At 42.7% G+C, this 23,198-nt stretch overlaps 1 protein-coding gene across 27 annotated transcripts in view; it reads left to right on the forward strand.

The window, feature by feature from the left end:
• The window catches only part of DTNB (dystrobrevin beta), a 298,344-nt gene that overhangs the window by 236,441 nt on the left and 38,705 nt on the right, over nucleotides 1-23,198 (forward strand). For 15 of the 27 annotated variants that reach the window (XR_010136317.1, XM_024242395.2, XM_054548268.1 and 12 more), the window contains 4 exons: nucleotides 4,088-4,173; nucleotides 5,079-5,192; nucleotides 10,437-10,533; nucleotides 18,503-18,523. Coding sequence is in view for 25 of the 27 variants with exons in the window: in XM_024242395.2 (XP_024098163.1) it covers nucleotides 4,088-4,173; nucleotides 5,079-5,192; nucleotides 10,437-10,533; nucleotides 18,503-18,523 (318 nt within the window). In the remaining 2 variants the exon portion in view is untranslated. Of the gene's footprint in view, nucleotides 1-4,087; nucleotides 4,174-5,078; nucleotides 5,193-10,436; nucleotides 10,534-18,502; nucleotides 18,524-19,966; nucleotides 21,188-23,198 lie in introns of those variants that run through there. The other 12 variants (XR_010136318.1, XM_024242397.2, XM_054548269.1 and 9 more) reach the window with 4 other exon arrangements.

Here is a 23,198-nt window from a genome sequence, read left to right on the forward strand (position 1 = left end):
CTTCACCTGGTTGGCTTCCTCATTTCATTGAGTCTCTGAGAGCACTTTCATCACCACCTCATTTAAAAAGAATTTTCTGTCCCGGTTCACTGTTTCCTTACCCTGCATTTCTTTATTGCATTATCCCTCCTGATGTCTATATTTATTTTTTGGGTTTCTTATTTTTCTCCCAGTGTAATCTGAGCTCCATGGGGGTGGGGCTATTCACCAGAACATCCCTAACTGGTAGAGCAGTGCCTGGCACATAGTAGGAGCTCAGGAAGTATCTGTTGAATAAATGTATGAACTACTTATTTTTTGAAAGAAATCATCTTCATGTCTCTTTGGCCAAAGCATCCTATGTCTTCATGAACTGGATCAATAAAGTCTCCTATGTTGTTATGAAATAATTCCCATCTTTTTCCCTTCAATGTCCTGAAGGTGTTTTAGGAAGAGACTTGGCTTTTTTTTTCTTCTTCTTCTTAATGAGCACTATGGTGTTTAAGATTGTAAATAAAAGCTGAGTGCAGTGGCTCACGCCTGTAACCCCAGCACTCAGGAAGGCCGAGGTGAGCAGATCACTTGAGGTCAGGAGTTCGAGACCAGCCTGGCCAACATGGTGAAACCCTGTCCCTACTTAAAACACAAAAATTAGCTGGGCATGGTGGCACGTGCTGGTAATCCCAGCTATTTAGGAGGCTGAGGCAGGAAAATCACTTGAACCCAGGAGGCGGAGGCTGCAGTGAACCGAGATCATGCCACTGCACTCCAGCTTGGGTGACACAGTGAGATTCTGTCTCAAAAAAAAAAAAAAAAAAAAAAAGTACATGGATAAAAAGTTCTAAGTTTCTGTTATTTGATGTATACTTGACTGTATTTAAAGTTTGATTGAGTGAGATAAGCCATCACTGGACACTCACCACTGAGGAGTCCTACCGGGACACCAGCTGCCCCTAGGGGAACTGCTGCCTCAGGATTGGAACCTTCCTCCACCCCTACTTCTTTATATTTGCATTACAGCGCTTCTTGGAGCCAACCAGTCTTACCTGATTAGGAATCTCTATTGATAATGACTTGATTCCTGTATTAACCTCCTCTATGGAAGATCTCTTGGCTTTGCAGTTACTCAAAACCAGAAAGCTTCTCTAGATACTTCCAGAGAAGTGCCACAGGGCTTCTTTTCATCATCATATGAAGCAAATTTCTTTCAGAGCTTACCTCCTGACCCATAATTTTCCCTAGTCTCACTTTATTAAGCAGCTGTTACTTTTAGCTCCAGTTTTCAGGAATTACAAACCTGTTCTTCACAGCCAGCCTCAGTCTCAAGCAAGCTACTCTTCTGAGACTCAACTCAGGCTCTCACAAGACTGACTACAATATAGAAAATTTACTCAGTAGGCTGTCAGTCCATGCTTCTCTGGAGGAAGAAAAATCATCTTGTTTTTTTTTTTCTTTTAAAAAAGAAAAATACTTGATAATTTGGTAAAAAGCCTCTTACCCAGATTTGCTATGCTGTTTTGCCCTTGTTTATTTAGAAACTGCCACATGAAAAGACTTACTGAATCTTCAAGCTCTAGACAGGAAACAAGGTCTTCACGGTAGAACATGTTTCAGGCAGAGCCAAGAGTGTACAGAGTGAAGCAGGGTCATCATGGAGCCCTCAGTGAGAGCTGCCTTTCTGGTTAATCAATAAAAGGGAGCTACCACCTAGTCATGTTCATTGGCTACCATATTCTTTTTTTTTTCTTTTTTCCCCAGATGGAGTCTCACTCTGTCACCCAGGCTGGAGTGCAGTGGCACAATCTCAGCTCACTGCAACCACCACCTCCCAGGTTCAAGCAATTCTTCTGCCTCAGCCTCCCAAGTAGCTGAGATTACAGGCGCCTGCCACCACACCCGGCTAATTTTTGTATTTTTAGTAGAGACGAGGTTTCACCATGTTGGCCAGGCTGATCTTGAACTCCTGACCTCGTGATCCTCCCACCTCGGCTTCCCGAAGTGCTGGATTACAAGCGTGAGCCACTGCACCCGGCCTGGCTACCATATTCTTAAAGGAGTTAACAAGGGCCAGAAATATCAGTGGATATGCAAATCACAACCACATAATTTCTCCAGAAAACAAATGCAAATGGCCAGGAAGCACATGAAAGTACGCTCAACATACTAGTCATTGGGGAAATACAGATTGCCTTACAATGAGATACCACTTCACACCCATTAGGATGATGTGGAAAAAATAGAACCTTGATACATTGCTGGCAGGAATGTAAAATAATGCAGCCACTTTGGAAAACAGTTTGGCAGTTTCTCAAAAGGCAGTTACCATGTGACCCAGTAATTCCATTCCTAGGTACGTACCCAAGAGAAATAATAACATATCTCAACATACATGCTCAAAGCAGCACTATTCAAAACAGCTGAAAAGTATAACAACCCAAATGTTCACCAACTGATGAATGGGTAAACAAAAAGTGGTATATCCATATAATGGAATATTATTCAGCTATAAAAGGGAATGAAGTACTGATACGTGGTACAACATGGGTGAACCTTAAAAACATTTTGCTAAGTGAAAGAAGATAGACATAAAAGGTCAATATTGTATGGCTCCATTTATATGAAATATCCAGAATAGGCAAATCCATAGAGACAGATAATGGAGGTCAGGGGCGAGGGAAGGGGGATGGGGAATGACTACTTATGGGTATGCTGTTTCTTTTTGGGGTGGTGAAAATATTCTGGAATTTGATAGGGGTGATGGCTTCACAACCTCATAAATACATTAAAACTACAGAATTCGGCCAAGCCTGGTGGCTCACACCTGTAATCCCAGGACTTTGGGAGTCCAAGGTGGGTGGATTATTTGAGGTCAGGAGTTTGAGACCAGCCTGGCCAATATGGTGAAACTCTGTCTCTACTAAAAATACAAAAAATGAGCTGAGCATGGTGGTGCACACCTGTAGTCCCAGCTACCCGGGAGACTGAGGCAGGAGAATTGCTTGAACTCGGGAGGCAGAGGTTGCAGTGAATTAAGATCATGCCATTACACTGCAGCCTGGTGACAGAGTGAGACTCTGTCTCAAAAAGAAAAAAAAATTACTGAATTATATGCTTTTAAAAAGTGGATTTTATGGTAGGAAAATTATATCTTAATTTTTAAAAAACTTACTATTCAGAACTTGATACCTACTAGGATGGTTATAAGTAATAAGTAAATAAAAATAAAAAGTAAATAAAACAACAGGTATTGGTGAAGATGTAGAGAAATTGGAAATCTCATTTATTATTAGTGCAATTGTAAAACGGTACAGCCACTTTAGAAAGCAGTTTGGGAGTTCCTCAGATGTTAATTATAGTTATCATATAATTCAGCAATTTTACTCCTAGGTGTTTACCCGAAAGAAATGAAAACATACATAGACAAATACTTGTGAATGAAAGTTCATAGCATCTTCATTTGTAATAACCAAAAGCTGGAAACAATAGATAATAACCAAAAGCTGGAAACAATAGAATACTATACAGCAATAAAAAAGAAGGGACTACTAGGCCAGGCACGGTGGCGTGTGCCTTTAGTCCCATCTACTCAAAGGCCAAGGTGACAGCCCAGGAGTTCAAGACTGCAGTGAGCTGTGATCATGCCACTGCATCCTGCATACCAGCCTGTATGGATAGAGCAAGACCTTATCTCAAAAAAAAAAAAAAGCTAGTTCATGGAAAAACATGAATTAACCCCAAAAACATTATGCTAAGTGGAAGCCAGAAACCAAAGACTGTGTGTTTATTTGAAGTTTCTAGAAAAGGCAGAACTATAGACAGAAAGTAGACTCATGGCTGCCTGAGGTTGGGGGTGGGAGTGGCAACTGGTGACAAGCTGGCATGAGGGAATTTTCTGGGGTGATGAAAAATGTTCTAAAACTGGACTGTGGTGATTCGTTGCACAACTGTTTAAATTTACTAAGACTCGTTGAATTGTATACTTAAAACGGGTGGATTTATGATATGTAAATTATATGTCAAAAATCCGTTTTTTAAAAATCAGTCAATCCAGAACTCTGGGTATATTTGGATCAGAAAAAAAAACTTTCTCCCCACTTCCCCACTTTAGACTCGTCCTCCCACTGACTTGAGCTTTAACTTTGATGCCAACAAACAACAAAGACAGCTTATTGCAGAACTGGAAAACAAAAACAGGTAAGAACGCAGAGGCTGAGCCCACTTCCAGAGTCCAGGATTATCGCGTGCGTATCTGATTCTCATTTTCCTTGGATACTAGGTGGCTTTTGACTGCCAAGGAAGACCTTGCCTCAGTGAACCTAGGCTAGCCCAAGTCCAGGGAATGCCCTGGGCAGTGATTTGTGTCTGTCTGCATGCTGTTGATTCTGGTAGTCCACAGCTCTGCTCACCTGCCCTCGGGGGATTCCTTTTAGCAGGGCCTCCTCCCACCCATCCGTGTGACCCCCCCCCCCTCACAATTGCGTTTTCCACTCTGCTTCCCAGCAGTATTTTGCTGTATCTAGTCATCTTGTCCTGACCCATTATGCTATGTAGGACTGTCTGGTCTCTCCTTAAAAAAAAAAAAAAATGCAATTTAACGGCAAGAGAGCAGACAGCACACCATTATGTACTGAAAGGTAGAAGCCAGGACATGGAGACCCGACCTAAGGTAGCAGGCATAGACGAGGCAACACAGCTGTCTACTGGGGCATGGGGACGGGGAAGGAAGGGGCAGGGAAGGATTAAGGGAAGTCAGCACAGGACCTGCATTAGGAGGTTGCAAGGAGTTCCCTTTTCCTCCTCCCTGAGTGGAACAGAGTAAATGAAGTATTCTGGCTGTAATTTTCCTTTCTTGGAGATTTTTCAGGTCCTTGAGAGGAGTATTTTTATGACTTTTTCCACTACAAAGGATGGCTTTGTTGAGGAAATGTCAGGTGAAGCAGTATTGAGAAGGTGTCCATTTCACCTCTTGGCCATTTGGAAGCAATCAGAACAAGATTGGTAGAGGAGGCACTGCTAGAGTTGAAAACTTGTAATAGGGAAAGAGGGAGCGTGAGTGAGAAGCACTGTGCAGCCCCTTTCTGTTCACCCATCCTCTCTAGAGAGATCCTGCAGGAGATTCAGCGTCTCCGCCTGGAACATGAGCAGGCCTCCCAGCCCACCCCTGAGAAGGCACAGCAGAACCCCACACTGCTGGCAGAGCTGCGGCTGCTGAGGTGAGTAGGGACACGCTGCCACTTGCCACATGTAATCTACTACGGATGGAACTTATCTGAGGAAACCAAAGGAGTGGAGTAGAATCTGTTGTTCAGTATAAACAATCCTGTGAGAGCAAACCACTGAAGAGTTCACCCATTCTGTTACTGCTTCAGATGTCTGGGTTCCATTAGAAATCACTCTAAGAATGTCAGCCATTATCACAGAACTTGGTAAATACCAGTCTCCCAGCTCCAGGACCAGCAGGGCACTGTTTATACTTCTGTGATTGCTTTAAGAAGACCACTGTGCTGCAGTGCCTCTCTTATCTTGCTAATTTGTCTGACTTTAGAGATGCTTGGCGGGAAGAATCCTTTGCCTTCCCTGTGAGTATGTTCTCCTGGCGCTTTACAGTCAATGCAGGGCTCTGCCGAAGGAGAAGGATGCTTCCTGTGCACATCTCTGAGACTTGAAACCCTTGCACCATGGCTTCTAAACAAAGTGTCTCAAGAATCAGGAAACTAAGGACATAGGATGAGAATGGGAATAGAGAGCAGTGTCACCACCATGTTTGATGCTGTTTTGGAGGGAATGGGGAAGTCTTCACAGAAGTGATCTGATCCGTTATTAGAGTCTTACTGCCTATGAGCCTTAGAAAGGGGTGTGTGTGTGTGTGTGTGTGTGTGTGTGTGTGTGTATACTCACTCTTCTGTAAGTTAAGACATTATGGAAACTACATTTAGTGACTTCTCACCAGATTTCTAGATTTTCAAATAGTGGGTTCTTTCTGTTTGGGTTGATTTTTAATTTGCTATCATCTAGGATTCTGTGTAGCCTCTTGTTTCTTTTCCCAGAGAATGGAGATTATTGTTTTCTGTAGATATTCTACTATTTAGATTTATATCATCAATAAAAGTTGTCACAGTAGAGTCATAAAGAATTTAAACTGTGCAGGTGAAAAAAAGTCATTAGATGTATAGAGATTTTCGTTCTCCTAAAAATTTATTTTAGTTTCTCAGTGTAGTTAGGCAGAGATTTGGGTGGCTCTGTGGTTCACTGCTGCACGTCTGGGGTGTTAGTACAGCTGGTGTCGTACTAGGGAGGATGGGAACACAAATGCTGCTGACTTGGGCAGAGTGTAAGTCTAGGCTGTTGGCATAAGATGCACCTGTTGTCTAGTGCCTGGTTTTATATCTAGAAAAGCAAAAAGGCCTGTCATCCTGAGTCTAACTGTTGCTGAAACTGGGATTGCTGAAAGTGCTCAGTTAAGCCGGAAGGATCTGAAAAATATGTTAGATGTAGTAGCAGGGCTGAGTCCAGGAATGTCACATAGGATAGCAAGAAGGAGAAATGTAATCTGAGACCAACGAGGGTCTGAAGGTGGAGAAATCGGAAAGTATTTAACCTCAAAAGCAGTTCTTCTGTCACTGAAGAAAGGAGGGACTATTTTAAAGTGTGCTGGGACAGTTTTTTATGCCTATGTACAAAACATATTAGTCTTCTACCTCACACTAATTACAAAAACTGACACCAGATGGATTCGACGTGAATACAGAACTTTAAAACTTCTAAAAGACTCGGGAGGCTGAGGCAAGGGAATTGCTTGAACCTGGGAGGCGGAGGTTACAGTGAGCCAAGATCGTGTCATTGCACTCCAGCCTGGGCAACAAGAGCGAAACTCTGTCTCAAAAAAAAAAAAAAAAAAAATTCTAGAAGAAAAGTAGGAGAATGTCTTCAGGATTTTGGAATAGAAAGTAATATCTCAGAATTACCATGGAAGAAGAAGTTGGTAAATCCATTTACGTTAATATTAAGAACTTTTGCTTATCAAAAGACACATAAAGGGCTGGATTCACTTGTAGCTATCTGACATCTGTCTGGTTTTGATCAGTATATATGAGGCCAGGGACTGCCAGCACCCAGCTAGTATAATAAAACAAGGTAGACAACTTCACCCATAGGGTGAGTGGCTATGAGCCTTGACCACCAGGGTTGCCTTTTCTTCCTTTATTATTATTTTTAATTGTATATTGCTTACAATAAAATGTATGGCAAATGTATGTGTGACAGACGTATATGAAGCATAATAGTCAAATGAATACTTATGAACCCACATCTATTTGAGAACTCATATATAACTAAAACAATGTCATCCATAGAAGTGCCTCTCCCTTAACCCCATTTCCTTGCCTCCACCTTCCCCACTGGGTGAACGCCTATCCAGAATTTGGTTTATCATTGCCTTGTGTTTAAAACAATATTATCGCATTATCACTATCTTATGTAATAAACTGTTTAGTTTTGCTTTTTGTTTTCCAAGCTTAATAGAAATATTATACTAATATGGTGGGGATAGTCCCGGAGGACTTCCCTCTCCACCCCCTACCCCTACCATATTAGCCTTTAGGATCGTTCTCTGTGGTTGGATGTAGCTGTAACTCATTCATGTTCAGCTTATACCATAATTGTTTGGTCACACACAGTACAGATAAAGAATATCACATCCAGGCTCAGGAGTTCAGGGGAGGAAGTCTTCCTAGAACATTGAATGAGTAGATCCTTCTTCTCAAGGGTCTACTGCACTGGAAATTTAGGGAGTATGAAGACGAGAAGACACTGAGTCCTTCCTAAAAACTTATAATCTGGTTTTGGAACAAAACATAAAATAATTTGGTCGTCAAATAATATTGTGCAATGTCAGTAAACAGTATGGATAAGAAATCTGTGTAGGGAAATATATATAATATAATGTATATATACACACAAGATATTTTACATACATAATATCTGTATAATATAGGTATTATATCTATATTTATTCTCTACCACCTTTGTGTGTCTAATTTTCCTCTGGAAGCATTTGGACCCATGGAGGTGGTAGAAGTTGAGCTAGACCATGAAAAGTAGATAATGATTTGGATGGAGTGTAGGACAAAACATTTCAGATTGGAAGTGCACTTGGGGTTCAGCATGATTCCCCCCAAATAATTATGGCACATTTCAGAAACGGGAAAGAGTCTTGGAACTAAGAATTTCTTTTCAATCATTCATTACGTCAGTCTTTAGAGTGCCAGTGATAGGAGATACAATTAGCCAGGCAATTGAGATCAGATTCTAGAAAGTCTTAATTGTTAGGTCATTGGAAACCCTTGGAGAGTTTCAAATCATGATTTTGGTAAGTTCAGTAGATGTTAATTAGGCGATACTGGATGCATGATATTTTCTTAATCCTTCAATACATGCAAAGATGAGTAAGGCCCATCCCCTGACCTCAAGGATTTTGCATCATGGTAGGAATGGCAGCAGTAAAGTAAATTAAGTACCACTGAGGAGCACTAATTACTGTAGTGCTTAATCAAGCAGTCCCTGCTGAAGTGATCAGGAGCAGCTTCCTGACAGTGATGTTGGGTCAGACATTAAGGAATGAATAAGATTTGGAAGACAGGTGAGTTATAAAATGATGGATCCCACTTAGGAAAAATGAACCATAAGCTGGAGGTCCAGACACAAAGGGCATAAAATAGGAGGTGGGGTGCTGAGGATAGGAATGTAGATGGGATCTAGAGCCGCACTCTCCAATGGAAATGCAGGCCACATATGTAATTAAAAATTTTCTAACAGCCTCATTGAAAAACCAAAAAGTAATAGGTGTCATTAATTTTAATACTATATTTTACTTAACCTGATATTTTCAAAATATTATCCTTTGAACATGTAATCAGTATTAAAATATGATCAAGATATTTTGCTGTTTTCTGCACTAAGTCTTTGAATTCCAGTGTGTATGTTACAATTGCTGTGCATCTCAATTCAGCCTAGCCATGTTTCAGGGGCTCAGTAGTCATGCGTGGCTAGTGGCTACTGTGATAGACAGCGTAGGTCTAGATTGTGCGGGCAAGGGTCAGTGATGCTAGAAATTCTGTTGAGATCATTATGGGATGATGAACATAGCTTTGCTTTGAGCAGCAGTTTAAAGTTCATAGAACACTCTAATATTTATTACCTTATATGATCCTCAGAATATTGTTGCTGTTACTAGTCCCCTTTTAGAGGAGAGAAAACGGAGGCTAAGTGACTTGTCTGAGGTTGCATATTTGGTAAATACTGGGGCTGATACTCACCTTTGAGGCTGTTGACTTCTATTCCACTGCTTTTTCCTCACCATAAAAGATGGAAGAGCCAGGTGTGGTGGCTCACACCTGTAATCCCAGCACTTTGGGAGGCTGAGGCGGGTGGATCACTTGAGGTCAGGAGTTCGAGATCAGCCTGGCCAACATGGTGAAACGCCATCTCTACTAAAAATACAAAAATTAGTTGAGCATGGTGGTGATGCCTGTAATCCCAGCTATTTAGGAGGCTGAGGCAGGAGAATCACTTGAACCGGGGAGGCAGAGTTTGCAGTTGAGCCAAGATCGCACCACTGCACTCCAGCCTGGGCGACAGAGTGAGACTCCACCACAAAAAAAAAAAAAAGCAAGATTAATCACACAAGGAGACTGTTTCATGCTTGAGGTAAGGAGTGCTTAGATAAAGTGAGAGAAATGGTAATAGAAAGATAGGCACATAAATTTTCCAAGAAAGAATGATCTGAATTGAGTTACTGATTGAATATAGGATATAAAGAAGAAACTAACAAAGAGGACTGAGTTTTTCAGCCATGACAACTGGAAGGAAAAATAGCAGAGACAGGGAAAAGAGACAGAGACAAGGGAAAAAAAAGAGAGACAAGAAAACCATTTAGGGAGAAAAGTCTTAAGTCTGGTTTTGGACATATTGAGCTAGAGTAGATGGCATAAAATCTATCCTCAAGGAAAAGTGACTGTTCTTGGACACAGGGAGTCGTCCTGATCTGTCACCCTTCTTGAATTTGTCTAGTGCCGAAAGTACTTACTACTGAACCCTGTTTTCTCTGAGCAGTTTAATATGGTTTCTCTACTATTAATCTAAATTTGGGCTAATTTTATATATTTTTCAAAAGGCATTGACTTTCTAAAGAGTTTTTTAATCATTAATTCACTCTGGTAATATGAATAATACCTTTATATAGTCATGTAAACTTTCCAAAGCACTTTTACCTATTAGAACAGTCCAGGAAAGTAGGCAAAACAGACATTATCACCATTTTATGAGGTATTGGATGCCAAATGACTTGCTCAGCATCTCATAACTGGTAAGTAGCAGGATCAGGTCTGAAATCCATTTCACCTGGCCTTAGATCCATCTTTGAGGGTCTCTTTATCTGATGGGCTTCTCCTCTTGGATAGGCAAAGGAAGGATGAACTGGAGCAGAGGATGTCGGCCCTGCAGGAGAGCAGGCGGGAGCTGATGGTCCAACTAGAAGAGCTGATGAAGTTGCTGAAGGTAAGAGCCCGTGGCCCACGCTCAGTTCTTGTCATTCTTCTCCCACCACAGCCTCAGCTGCTGCCTCCCTGTGATGTCAGAATAGGATGAGGCTAAAGGCTTGACTTTAGCCTAGAATCAGTTTTCAGATAAATTTAGCCTAATTGGGTATAAAAGTCATCTAAATTAGTGCAAAGCCAGATCATTAAAAAATTAGTAACTGGAAATAGGATAACGTCTCGAGCAGTTGCTTTTATGAATAAATAAGAATGTTTATAAATAGGATATTAGCTATGTAAAAATGAATAATATTTCTCAACTACTTAAAGTAGTATGTTTTGTTTGTTTGTTTGTTTTGAGATGGAGTCTCGCCGTGTCGCCCAGGCTGGAGTGCAGTGGCACAATGTTGGCTCACTGGAACTTCCGTCTCCCAGGTTCAAGTGATTCTCCTGCCTCGGCCTCCCAAGTAGCTGGGATTACAGGCGCCCACCACTACGCCTGGCTAATTTTTTTGTATTTTTGGTAGAGATGGGGTTTTGCCATGTTGGCCAGGCTGGTCTCAAACTCCTGACCTCAGGTGATCCACCCACTTCAGCCTCCCAAAGTGCTGGGATTACAGGCGTGAGCCATTGCTCGTGGCCTTAAAGTTTCTGTTAAGACAAGTTTTCAAATATTCCACTTAAATACTTAACAAATATTAAGTGTCCTATTTCAATAAGTAGTACAGAGACAACTGTATTAGGGTTCTGCAGAAAAATTGGACCAGTAGAATATATATAAAGATATCTAAGAGGGGATTTATTATGGGAATTGGCTCACACAGTCATGGAGGTAAAGGAGTCTCATGTTAATGCCATCTGCATCCTGGAGAACCAAGAAAGCCGGTGGTGTAATTCAGTCTGTCTCTGAAGGGCTGAGAACCAGGGGAATTGATGGTGTGACTCTCAATCTGGGAGGTGGGTTGGGAGATGGGTGGTGTTGGGTTGCTGGTTTAAGTCCCAGAGTTCAAAGGCCCAAGAACCTGGGGAGCTCACATGTCTGAGGGCATTGACTATTCACAATAGTCAAACATTGGAACTAATCCAAATGATCATCAGCAGTAGAATGGATTATGAAGTTATAGCCTATTTATACCATGAAATTGTATAATAATTTAAGTGTACAAACTAGAGCTACACCCAAGAGATTTCTTCTATCCAAGTCCTCAGTGGATTGGATGATGCTGCCCATGTTGGTGAAGGCAGATCTTTTTTCAGTCTAGTGAGTCAAATGCCAATCTCTTTTGGAAACACCTCACAGACACACCCAGAAATTATGTTTTACCAGCTATCTGACTATCCTTTAATCTGGTAAAGTTGACACATAAAAATAACCATCACACAAACCAACCTAATTAAACTATTCTAATCAGTAACTTTACTATATTAGGAGTAAGATAGCATATTAGCTGTAGGTTTGGGATACTGGGGAACTAAATACATGCATAATAAGTCACGTCTATCTTGTGGCGTGATCATAGCTCACTGTAACCTTGCTTGAGCTGAGTCCAAGGGATCCTCCTTCCTCAGCCTCCTGAGTGGCTAGGACTATAGGCACATGAAGTCTGTCTATTCTTGTTGAAAGCTATATTACAACCCCTGTACCCCTGAGCAAAGAAAGGCGTGCTTGGCATTTGAATGCCCTCCCCCTGGACAATTTTATTGGCATCAAACAGAAATATCTACCTGGTTACATAGCAGCAATACCAGGATACTTGCTCCTGCTATTACTTTCTCAGATCCTGCCCAGTGATGCTGAGAACCCACTGCATTTTGTAGTATGATACTGAGTTAACAGAGAAAATCACAAAGTGTAGAGTGCCCCCAAAGCCAGATGACAGGAGTGAATTTAATCTTGTGATAAAGAGGAGTCATTGGAGGTTTTAAAAATAACAATTTAGGAAAATACGCAGGACAAGTTAGGACGGGGAGAAACTAAAGGATAATAGGAGACTAATTTAATCCTCCAGGCCCGAAGTGACAAGGATCTTAACCCCAGGAGTGGTAGCCCAGGAGAATATCAGTTTAGAGACTTTCTCCAACTTCTGCATTCTAAGTCAGTCTCTTAGTAATGAAGCTAGTGGGCATTAGCAACTTGGATAAATGTAGCATTTGTGTTTTAAACTGAATTTTGACTTGCTCAAGACAATTACTGTTTTGTCATGAGCTGAGTTGTTGTTGGTGGTGGTGGTTGTTATTGTTATTGTTGTTTTTTCCTCCTAGCTTTGGCCCTGAGTATTTGGGTTGTTTTGCATAGATATGTTTCTACATTAACCCTGTTAGCAGGATTTTTCCTCAGAAATATTTTATGTCTAAATGGGTCTTATTTAAAGAAAATCTTATGTAAAAATGTGGCCTAAATCCCTCTAATAGTTATCAGATACCCAGCTAAGCAACCTAGCCCCTCATCTAAACAGCAAGGATGTACTTAAACATACATGGCCTGTGTAACATCTGCAGCCTCATGGGGCTTTAAAAGCCCTGCTGCCAGGGAGTTAGTACACCTGTGGGATGGGAGCTAATAGGGTATCCAGTCAGGGGCAGTGGCTAACACCTGTAATACCAGCACTTTGGGAGGCCAAGGTGGGTGGATCACTTGAGGCCAGGAGTTCAGCCTGGCTGACATGGCAAAACCCCATCTCTACTAAAAATACAAAAATTAGCCGGGTGTGGTGGCACATGCCTGTAATCTCAGCTACTCAGGAGGCTGAGGTGGGAGAATCGCTTAAACCCAGGAGGTGGAGGCTGCAGTGAGCAGAGATTGCACCACTGCACTCCGGCCTGGGTCACAGAGTAAGACGCAGTCTCAAAAAAAAAAAAAAAAAAAAAAAATAGGGGATCCACGCACCTCTTCCCTGTGTCACATCTCCCTTTTCAGAAAGATGTTCTCAAATATTACCCAAGCATAGATGGGAAAGTCCCGGTGCCCCAGTGTGATTTTTGTAAAAGGCAAAAGGTTTATGTAAACTGAAGGGAAGCCAGAGGGCATCTCCCCTAAGTAACCTTGTACCATTGCCTTTCAGTTGGATTGTCTTAGCCATCCCCAGAACTACTGACCCCAAGCCCCATGCATGCCACTGTGGCCTTCTAGGGTACCGCTGATGCTTGTATTCAAGGGCTAAGCAGAACGAGCTAATGCCTGCAACTCTACTCCCAAACCTCAAGTTTCTTTATATTTGCAGCTGTAATTTCAGTAAAATAAGCAGGACACTGCTGCCCCTGTAGGATCCCCTGCCAGGTTCTTAAATATCATTTACCCATCTGGCAGGCTAAGGCTATTCAGACTAGGAGGAAGAATTTGCAAACACAAATCCAGGAATGTTGTCTTTCTATCCAGTGGCTAGAATTCACAGTCGAAAATCTCATGCCTTTAGTGTCCAGCTTTCTAAAAGAATCACCACGTAATCTTAATTTTTGTATTATATGCATACCTAAAAGGTCATACACAGGAATTATTGACTTCTATTAAAATTTCAGTGTTTTCCTACTATTAGAAATATATATTCATCAACCCATAAAAGTACCCTTTAGAATCCTAATTTTAGGCCAGGTGCAGTGGCTAACACCTGCAATCCCAGCACTTTGGAAGGCCAAGGTGGGTGGATCACCTGAGGTCAGGAGTTTGAGACCAGCCTGGCCAAAGTGGTGAAGCCCCATCTCTACCAAAAATACAAAAATTACCCGAGCATGGTGGTGCGCGCTTGTAATCCCAGCTACTTGGGAGGCTGAGACAGGAGAATCGCTTGAACCCAGGAGGCAGAGGTTGCAGTGAGCCAAGATCACACCACTGCACCCCAGCCTGGGCAACAGAGCAAGAAAAAAAAAAAAAGAAAATCCTAATTTTAATTTAAAAGGGTTGTCTGCTTTAATTGATGTTCAGTATGCTAGCATTTAATTCTCTTATAAAATAGCTGGAAGCAGTTAGTCAAATGGACAATCAAGCCACATGGTCTGGGATGCTTATAAATTAAAATACATCACACAGTAAATTTTCATGCCACAGAGAGTTCTTTCATTCTACTGCTTCAGGAAACTATTACGTACTTTATCTTCTATCTGAAATGATAATTTAAAGAAGCATACATAAGAAGTGACATCACTGTTAATTCATTCAACAAAAATCTTAATCCTTTTTTGGAATAAAGCAGGGTTAAAATTAATTTTTTTTGTTTCTTTAACAAAATCTATTGAGTTCCTAAGTGTCACATTAGGTATTTGGCATATCATGGTGACTAGACTCAATCCCTGATCAATCAAGGAGTATCAAGGACCCTCCTTCTTTGTTTTTTGTTTTTTGTCTGAGATGGAGTCTCACTCTGTTGCCCAGGCTGGGGTGCAGTGGCGCAATCTTGGCTCCCTGCAACCTCCACCTCCCGGATTCAAGTGAGTCTCCTGCCTCCTGCCTCAGTCTCCCGAGTAGTTGGGATTACAGGCACCCGCCACCACAACCGGCTGATTTTTGTATTTTTAGTAGACAGGTTTCACCATGTTGGCCAGGCTGGTCTCTAACTCCTGAGCTCAGGTGATCCACCCACCTTGGCCTCCCAAAGTGCTGGGATTACAGGCGTGAGCCACTCTTTATTCTTTTTAATGACATAATGTAGACTGACAGGCATTCATGTTTCTCTACATATCTTTCCCTTATACTTTTTACCTGATTAATGAGTATTAATTACTGACCTCAACAAAACTTCCTGTTTAATCTAGAAGTGTTTATATGTTGGTGTTTCTAATCCATGTTCTACTTCATTTTCCATTTGTCTGATATTGCTTTTGAAACTCATTTTACCAGGCCAGGCGTGGTGGCTCATGCCTGTAATCCCAACACTTTGGGAGGCCGAGGCAGGTGGATCACCTGAGGTCAAGACCAGCCTGGCCAACATGGTGAAATCCCACCTCTAGTAAAAATACAAAAATTAGCCAGATGTGGTGGTGCACGCCTATAATCCCAGGTACTCAGGAGGCTGAGGCAGGGGAATCACTTGAACCCAGGAGGCGGAGGTCACAGTGAGCCGAGATCGCGCCATTGCACTCCAGCCTGGGCGACACAGTGAGACTTCATCTCAAAAAAAAAAAAAAAAAAAAAAAAAGAAGAGAAAAAGAAACTCATTTACATTTACCAGATGAATTCTGCAGTTTCGAATTTCAACCTCATTTGCAAATGCTTATCTAGTTTGAGTGTACATTTTTATGTAAATGACTACAGTGGCTATGCCATTGCTTTGGCCACCTTGCCAGACCTCATTCATGTGGAAGAGACTCACATGTTTTTAGGTGACATAAGCAGTTCTAAGTTTTCACTTTATAATTAAGGTGTTACCCCCTTTTAAATCACGTTGGCTCTATCCCTTGTCATCAGTCAATATTTAGTGACCCCACCTGACTAGTTGATAACACAGAGGTTCTCAGACCTGGGATCTGATCTGTTTACTGTGTTGACAGAGCCTTAAAGGCTTTATCTGAATAAATTTTGTGAGTTTAAATTATACAACACTATCCTAAATAACACTTTGCCAAAGTCCACTCTCTCCCCAATACCAGGCCACATGGAAGGCCTGTAAGTCCTGGAAGCGCTGCCCTGCCCACTGTCCCCAGCCTAACCTGATATATACCTACTGCAAATTACGGTTTCTCTTCTGACAAACTTAAATTGCAATCACCAGATGTCCAAGTATGAAACATTGCTTTCTGAAATTTCCCTATTCTGTTGAGCCACAGCAGTGTTCTCTTTAATACCAAACCTGGAGAAAACTGTGAAAGTAGGGAGTTGTCTTAGAAACAGTTCTAAGAAATTACATACTGGTCTTCTGACCTCGGATACAATTTCAGCCTGTTAGGATTGCCCCATCGCTCCCCAACCATCACACTTTCCACTTCAACACAGTGCCAGCAATGAAAACACATTTTATAATTGTTTAATAACTGTCCTATGACTGTTTGCCTTGCCTCATGAATATAAGAAAAGTGTCCTGCCCCAAAGGGAAGTCTGGCAAGGAAGAGTGCTTGCTTCCTAACTGCAAAGCAGGTGCAAAAGCAGAAGTGCTCTGATTCCTTCCCGCTGCCAGAGCCAGTGTTCAGCACTCTGTGCCTGGGCTTCTGTGAGTTTGGCTTTGGTCAGGCATCCAGCATCTGGCTTTGATTGTGAAGAGCACCTTCCTGTGCTGAGTTGGGAGTCTCCTTAAGAGATTTCTCGGTGCCCATTTATTTCTAGTCCCTGTCTGTCCCTTGCAGTAATAAAAATTATGTTCTCCAAGTGTTTACTCACCCTCTCCCTTTCGTAATTCCTTTGCTTTACTGAGGTCTTTCTCACCATTGCACCCAGGTCTGTAGACTGTGTGGGAGCAGGAGCACTTACCCATTCCTAAGACTTCCTAGGCACGTACATGTTCAGTAAAGACTGGCTGCACGGATTGGTCCAATTTAAATAGAACCATTGCACAGCTTTTAGATTTACATACTAAGCCAAAGAGCTGAGTCTCCCTGACTACAGTGACCCATGGTGAGGCATAGAAGGAGGAAGTGGAAGAGACCCATTAAAAGACAGAGTAGTTGAGTAGCAAAGAACTGAAGAAAGAGAAACTCGAAAGTGTTCTCTTTATCCTTTTTCCTACAGTGTCTGATAGTGCATTCATTTGGGCAGTCAGCTAATAGCCAGCAAGTGCCTGCTCTATGTTCCATCACCATAAGGTTCTAAAAGACAGAGATTGGCCAGGTGCAGTGGCTCACACCTGTAATCCCAGCACTTTGGGAGGCCAAGGTAGGCGGATTACCTGAGGTCAGGAGTTAGAGACCAGCCTGACCAACATGGTGAAACCGCATCTCTACTAAAAATACAAAATTAGCCGGGCATGGTGACACATACCTGTAATCCCAGCTACTCTGGAGGCTGAGGCAGGAGAATCGTTTGAACTCGGAGGTGGAGGTTGCAGTGAGCCCATATCGCACCATTGCACTCCATCCTGGGCAACAAGAGTGAAACTCTGTCTCAATAGATAGATAGATAGATAGATAGATAGATAGATAGATAGATAGATAGATAGATTTAGATGACAGAGACCATTTCTTTATGTTTCCAGTGCTTTCTGCATAAGAGGTACTAAATAAACCTGTATTGAATTAATGAAAAACTGAGGTCAAGAATTCTTTTTTGAATGACCTTTCAGGGTCTCCAAACAGTTTCCAGTTTACTGGGGGAAGTGGGTGTGTATGGGACTCACTGAAAAAAAAAAAAAAAAAGACTGTGCCTGAAAGCAAGTAGACGGGGGTACAGTTCCAACATGTTTAGTGTGGAGAGGGGACCAAATAAGAAAAGAACCTGTCATGGGCAGAATTGCTAGTTGGGAAGTGATGAGAGCAGTGGGTCTCAGACTTGTATGCACCAGAATCAGAGACAAGATTGAACGCATTGCTGTGCCCCACCCCTAGAGCTTCGGTTTGGTGGGGATAGGGTGAGGCACAAAGTTTACATCTCTGACAGGTTCCCAGGTGATGCCGATGCTGCTGGTCTGTGTTCCATGCATCGAAAACCACTTGCCTCGATAAATGTACCTAAACACATGTGAATATCATGAGTGATGAATATAGAATTATTATTAGAATTTCAAGTTATGGTTGCACTTCCTCTTTCAGATTCCCCTAAATAGCTATGTGAACCTTAGGCAGGTCAGGCCCTCTAGGCCTGTTTGATCTGTAGTAAGAACGTTGGCGAGGTGGTTTCTAAGGTTCTTTCCTTCTAGCTCTAGGAGTTAGCATTGAATCACTCACCGGGCCGAGGCCTGCTGCTTGCTTCGTCCTCTGATGCTCCTGTGGGGGACGGGGCCTTTGATCTCAGCACCCGTGGGCCTGGCCTGGTTTGCCTGATTTTTCTATCATTTCTTCCCAATGTTTGTGGTGATGGGCATTAATTTCTCTCCTTTTTTCCTCTGCCTTTTTTTTCATCTTCAACACCTCAGGAGGAAGAGCAAAAGCAGGCAGTAAGTGAACTTCGGAATTTCCCGTCGGACTCTTGCTCCTTTTGCACGTTCTTCCTTTCTTCATATAAATGTTTCTCCTCTTCTCCCTGCACATCATCTCTGAAGAGGGTTTTATGTGTAAAATCCCCAGTGGTTCTCCCCATGGTGTTGTAAAATGGCCTAAAAGTTCAAGGCATGTTTACCCAGTAGAGCATGTTCTTACTTAAAACCAGAGCTTGTAAGTACCCATCTGTTGTGCGCATTGAAGTGTGCATGATTAGCCAGGCTACCATTGCATTTTCCTGCTCTTTCATTCTCTGCTGTTGTGTGTCTGGAGTGATTTTAATTGCTTGAAACAACTTTCAGGGTGCTGGGGTGACCTCATGTCATGAATGAATGTGCATGAAAATGAGGACTTCTTTTGCTAACTATAGATGTCCTGCAGTCTCGACTAGGCTTCTGGATGCTGGGGCTGTGCCAGCCTTCTTAACAAAATTACTGACGACGACTGAGACACTGACTCCACTTGCAGTGATTTCCTGTTCAGAACCTACTCCAGACGGAGCTCGGGTTTTTCTGAGCTGTGTGGCTATTGCATGGTGTTTGGGGGAGGTTTATGTTTATTTCTGTTTTTTGAGATAGCCACTGACCCACACAAGAAAGTCAATTGCAGGCTTATCTACAATATTAGCACCATATGTTTATATAACATAGTAAGGTTTCAAAGCATACATTTTTTAAGCTGAAGCTGAGTTTTCGTTTACCTTGGAGTTTTTTTATCCTTTGGGAGAGAAATATAAAACGTTTAATTTTAAAAATTTGCTTTTTTTTTTTTTTTTTTGAGACAGAGTCTTGCTCTGTCTCCCAGGCCAGAGTGCAGTGGCATGATCTCGGCTTACTGCAACCTCCGCCTCCCAAGTTCAAGTGATTCTCCTGCCTCAGCCTCTTGAGTAGCTGGGACTACAGGGATGCACCACCACGCCCAGCTAATTTTTGTATTTTTAGTAGAGACAGGGTTTCACCATATTGGCCAGGCTGGTCTCGAACTCCTGACCTCATGATCCGCCTGCCTCTGCCTCCCAAAGTGCTGGGATTACAGGCGTGAGCCACCACGCCCGGCCTACCCATTTTTTAAAAAAATACAAATGTATATATGTTTTAGGTTAGGAATATAAAACATTATAATTTCTAGCTAGGAGAGCAATGGGACCATAGAGTAAAGGCGAGAGGAAAGGAAAGAAGAGATCGGTAGTGAGGGGAGGAGGTGAGAAGAGGGTATGGAGGAGACAGACTGTCAGGGGGAAAGAAGATGGCGCATGGCATCAAGAGTGGCCAACAACCCAGAAATCTGATGGCTTTCGTGGAACCAAAGTGCACTTGTTTTGGTTTTTGCTAGGTTTGGTTTTGCTTTTTTCTTCATTCACACAGAGTTTATTGTTTCCATCTCTGGTGCTTCTGCATCAGTAGGTACATTTACATGGGCAAAGCCGAACAGGATGGAAATCAAGCCCAGCCATTACATGCTTCTTCCAGGAAGAGACACGCATCACTTCCTCTCCATTTCATTGGCCAGAGCAAGTCACATGACCCCATTTCACCTCAAGGGGGCTGGGAAGTCTAATCCTCCAGTTTGTCCGGAAGTCCCAGAGAAGCAGATGTTGGAAATACCTCCCCCAAGTAGACAAATGAGTGAGACTGTTGGAGGGAGAGGAAGGAGACTACTTATCCTTCCAGCTCCTGATGGTCTCATCCCCTTGTTATGAAGTATTCCCTTCCTGATGATCCAGGGTGTCACTTCACCTGTTGTTGCTGACCACTAGCGTCCCCTCCTTCTCTTCAGCCCTCCATACCCCAGAGATGCACTTTGCAGTTGTAGCTACTTGCTGGAAACCTACTTCCAACAGTCTGCCCAGACTAGCACAGCATCTTCTGATCTCTCTCTGCGTGTGCCTGCTCCAAGTGAGCACAGACTGGAAACGCCCTACACCTCACCTGAAAACTCTTTCAGAAGAGGGCAGGCATTGTGGATATTGGTCTTAGTGGTAGCAGTAGAGCTTCCAGTAGACATTTAATTTTTAAAATTTTTATGGATTACCATGTAATCCAAGAAACAGGAATTGCCACTGCTGTGATATTAGTTCTCAGGTCAATTTAAAGCTAGCCTTGAGCAGACGGGATTAAATAACGTGTCCGTTTCAGTGACCTTTCATTCTGTGTGAGATCACCATCCCCTTGAAGTTGGCAAAATGAGAACCTAGACTGCTGAAGCCTGCCTCTAATGAGCCACTGTAGGTGTATCTTGGGAGTTCTCCATGGCCAGGGGCCTGAGCTCATGTCCACGTCCTTACAGTCTCATAGGACTGTCCATAGCGTGAATTGGTACAATTGTTTTTTCCTCAGCTTTCCCCACCATGGTATGAGGTAAGAAGTGCTGCTCTGTTGACTTAGATAGAAATATCCTTCTGTCCACTTCACAGGTTTAAACTAGACCCATCTAAGTTCAGCTCTGAGGCTCAAATTTGGACTGAATGACTTTACGTAATTCAATGTTTTTCAGATGTACAACTGAAGAGACTATAAAGCTTTAGAACTAGCTTCTGTTTAATCCCCACCATTATTGAGTGACAGGCAAAAACGTAGGAGTATTTAACACAGAACTATGAAGTAACCCTAACCCACCCACCCTTCCTTCCTTCCTTCCTTCTTTTCTTCCTTCCTTCCTTCCTTCTTTCCTTCCAGGTTCTGGCTGGTGTAGTTTAATTTCTTTCCTATCAGAATGTCTTACCCTAAATGGGTAAGAAAATAATTGTATGACTTGTTAGCTTGCAAGAAGGGAAAATTTTTTTCTTTTTTCTGAGACAGAGTCTTGCTCTGTCACCCAGGCTGGAGTACAGTGGTGCGACCTTGGCTCACTGCAACCTCCGCCTCCTGGGTTCAGGTGATTCTCTTGCCTTAGCCTCCCGAGTAGCTGGTATTACAGGCGCCCACCACCACACCGGGCTAATTTTTGTATTTTTAGTAGAGATGGGGTTTTGCCATGTTGTCCAAACTGGTCTTGAACTCCTGACCTCAGGTGATCCGCTCGCCTTGGCCTCCCAAAGTGCTGGGATTACAGACATGAGCCATCACGCCCGGCCAAAATTTTAAAAAGAAAAGAATTGTAAAAGACTTTTAAAATGAAGAGTTTATTAGATGTGCTTCCCAAAACGGGCTCTGTAAATCCATTATAGAGAACTTTTGATAGCGTCCACCTTCTTGCTTCATTCCCCTTTAGGGATTTACTACTTACTACGACCAGGATCGCTTTCTACCCAGATAACACTCTGACACCAAATGTGTAGGTTTCTTACGCAAAAAATTCAGTTCTCTGCAGACACCAGCTGGGTGTCCTACGATTTAATTCAATTCTGACACTACCTGGAGTTAGGGCAGAGCCCACAGGTTAAGGGCTCTGTCCCACAGGAGTGCCTCACACTTCAGACACCAATCACAAGTAGTGGTTCTCCAGATTACCCACACTTCTGTCCAACTTGGCTACAAATCAGGGCTCCCACAGCCCCTTCCTCAGGTTCAATAATTTGCTGTAATGGTTCATGAAACTCTGAGAAGCACTTTACTCACTATTACTAGTGATTTTAAAGGTTATTATAAGGGCACAGGTGACCATCTAAGGTGACGATCTACATAGGGCAAGTTCCAGAAGGGTCCAGGAGCTTCAGTCCCCATGGAGTTGGGGTGTATACCACCTCCTGGCATACAGACATGCTCACCAACCGGAAGCTCTCTGAACCCCTCTGTTAGGGTTTTTATGGAGGTTCCATTATGTATGCATGATTGATTCATTCATTGGCCATTGGTGATTAACTCAATCTTCAGCCCCTCTCCCCGCCCCAAGGCCTGGTGGAAGGGGCTGAAAGTTTCAACCCTCTAATAATGCCGTGGTCTTTCTGGCAACCAGTCCCCATCCTGAAGCTATCTAAGATTCCCGAAGCCCGGTCATCTCATTAGCATGCAAAATACACGCATATCACTCTGGACATTCCACGGGTTTTAGAAGCTCTGGTCTAGCCTGGCCAACATAGTGAAACCCCATCTCTATTAAAAATACAAAAATTAGCCGGGCATGGTAGCATGCACCCATAGTCCCAGCTACTCGGGAGGCTGAGGCAGGAGAATCGCTTGAACCTGGGAGGCGGATGTTGCAGTGAGCCAAGATCACACCACTGCACTCCAGTCTGAGCAATGGAGCGAGACTCTGTCTCAAAAAAAAAAAAAAGAAGCTCTTATGCCAGGAACCTGGGATGGAGACCAAATATGTATTGGTTATATCATAGTATCACAGGGTTACTTTGGCATTTGGGAAACGAGAGAAATGGACAATAACTGTTACTTTAAAAGCTTGGGTGCCGTGATTCTGCCTTCAGCTTCAGCCACTTTTGTGGTGCTTTGAGTGGCGTCAGTACCTCCACTGACATTCTTCTGTCTTTCCTCTCTCTCTTCCCCCCTCTTTCCCTTCTCTTTTCTCAGATCTAAGGGTTATAATGAGGGGCAAACTGCCTGGCTATTTCAGATAAGACTTCACTGAGTGACTGTTCAGCCCATGATTTACCCTGCAGTTTAACAGGCTCAGGAATTAGGTCGCGTCAGTTAAGTGCGGGTCAGTTAGGCCTATGATCATCGTCAGATGGCGATTAAA

Source organism: Pongo abelii, chromosome 12 (assembly GCF_028885655.2).
Source record: "Pongo abelii isolate AG06213 chromosome 12, NHGRI_mPonAbe1-v2.0_pri, whole genome shotgun sequence".
Classification (NCBI taxonomy): domain Eukaryota; kingdom Metazoa; phylum Chordata; class Mammalia; order Primates; family Hominidae; genus Pongo; species Pongo abelii.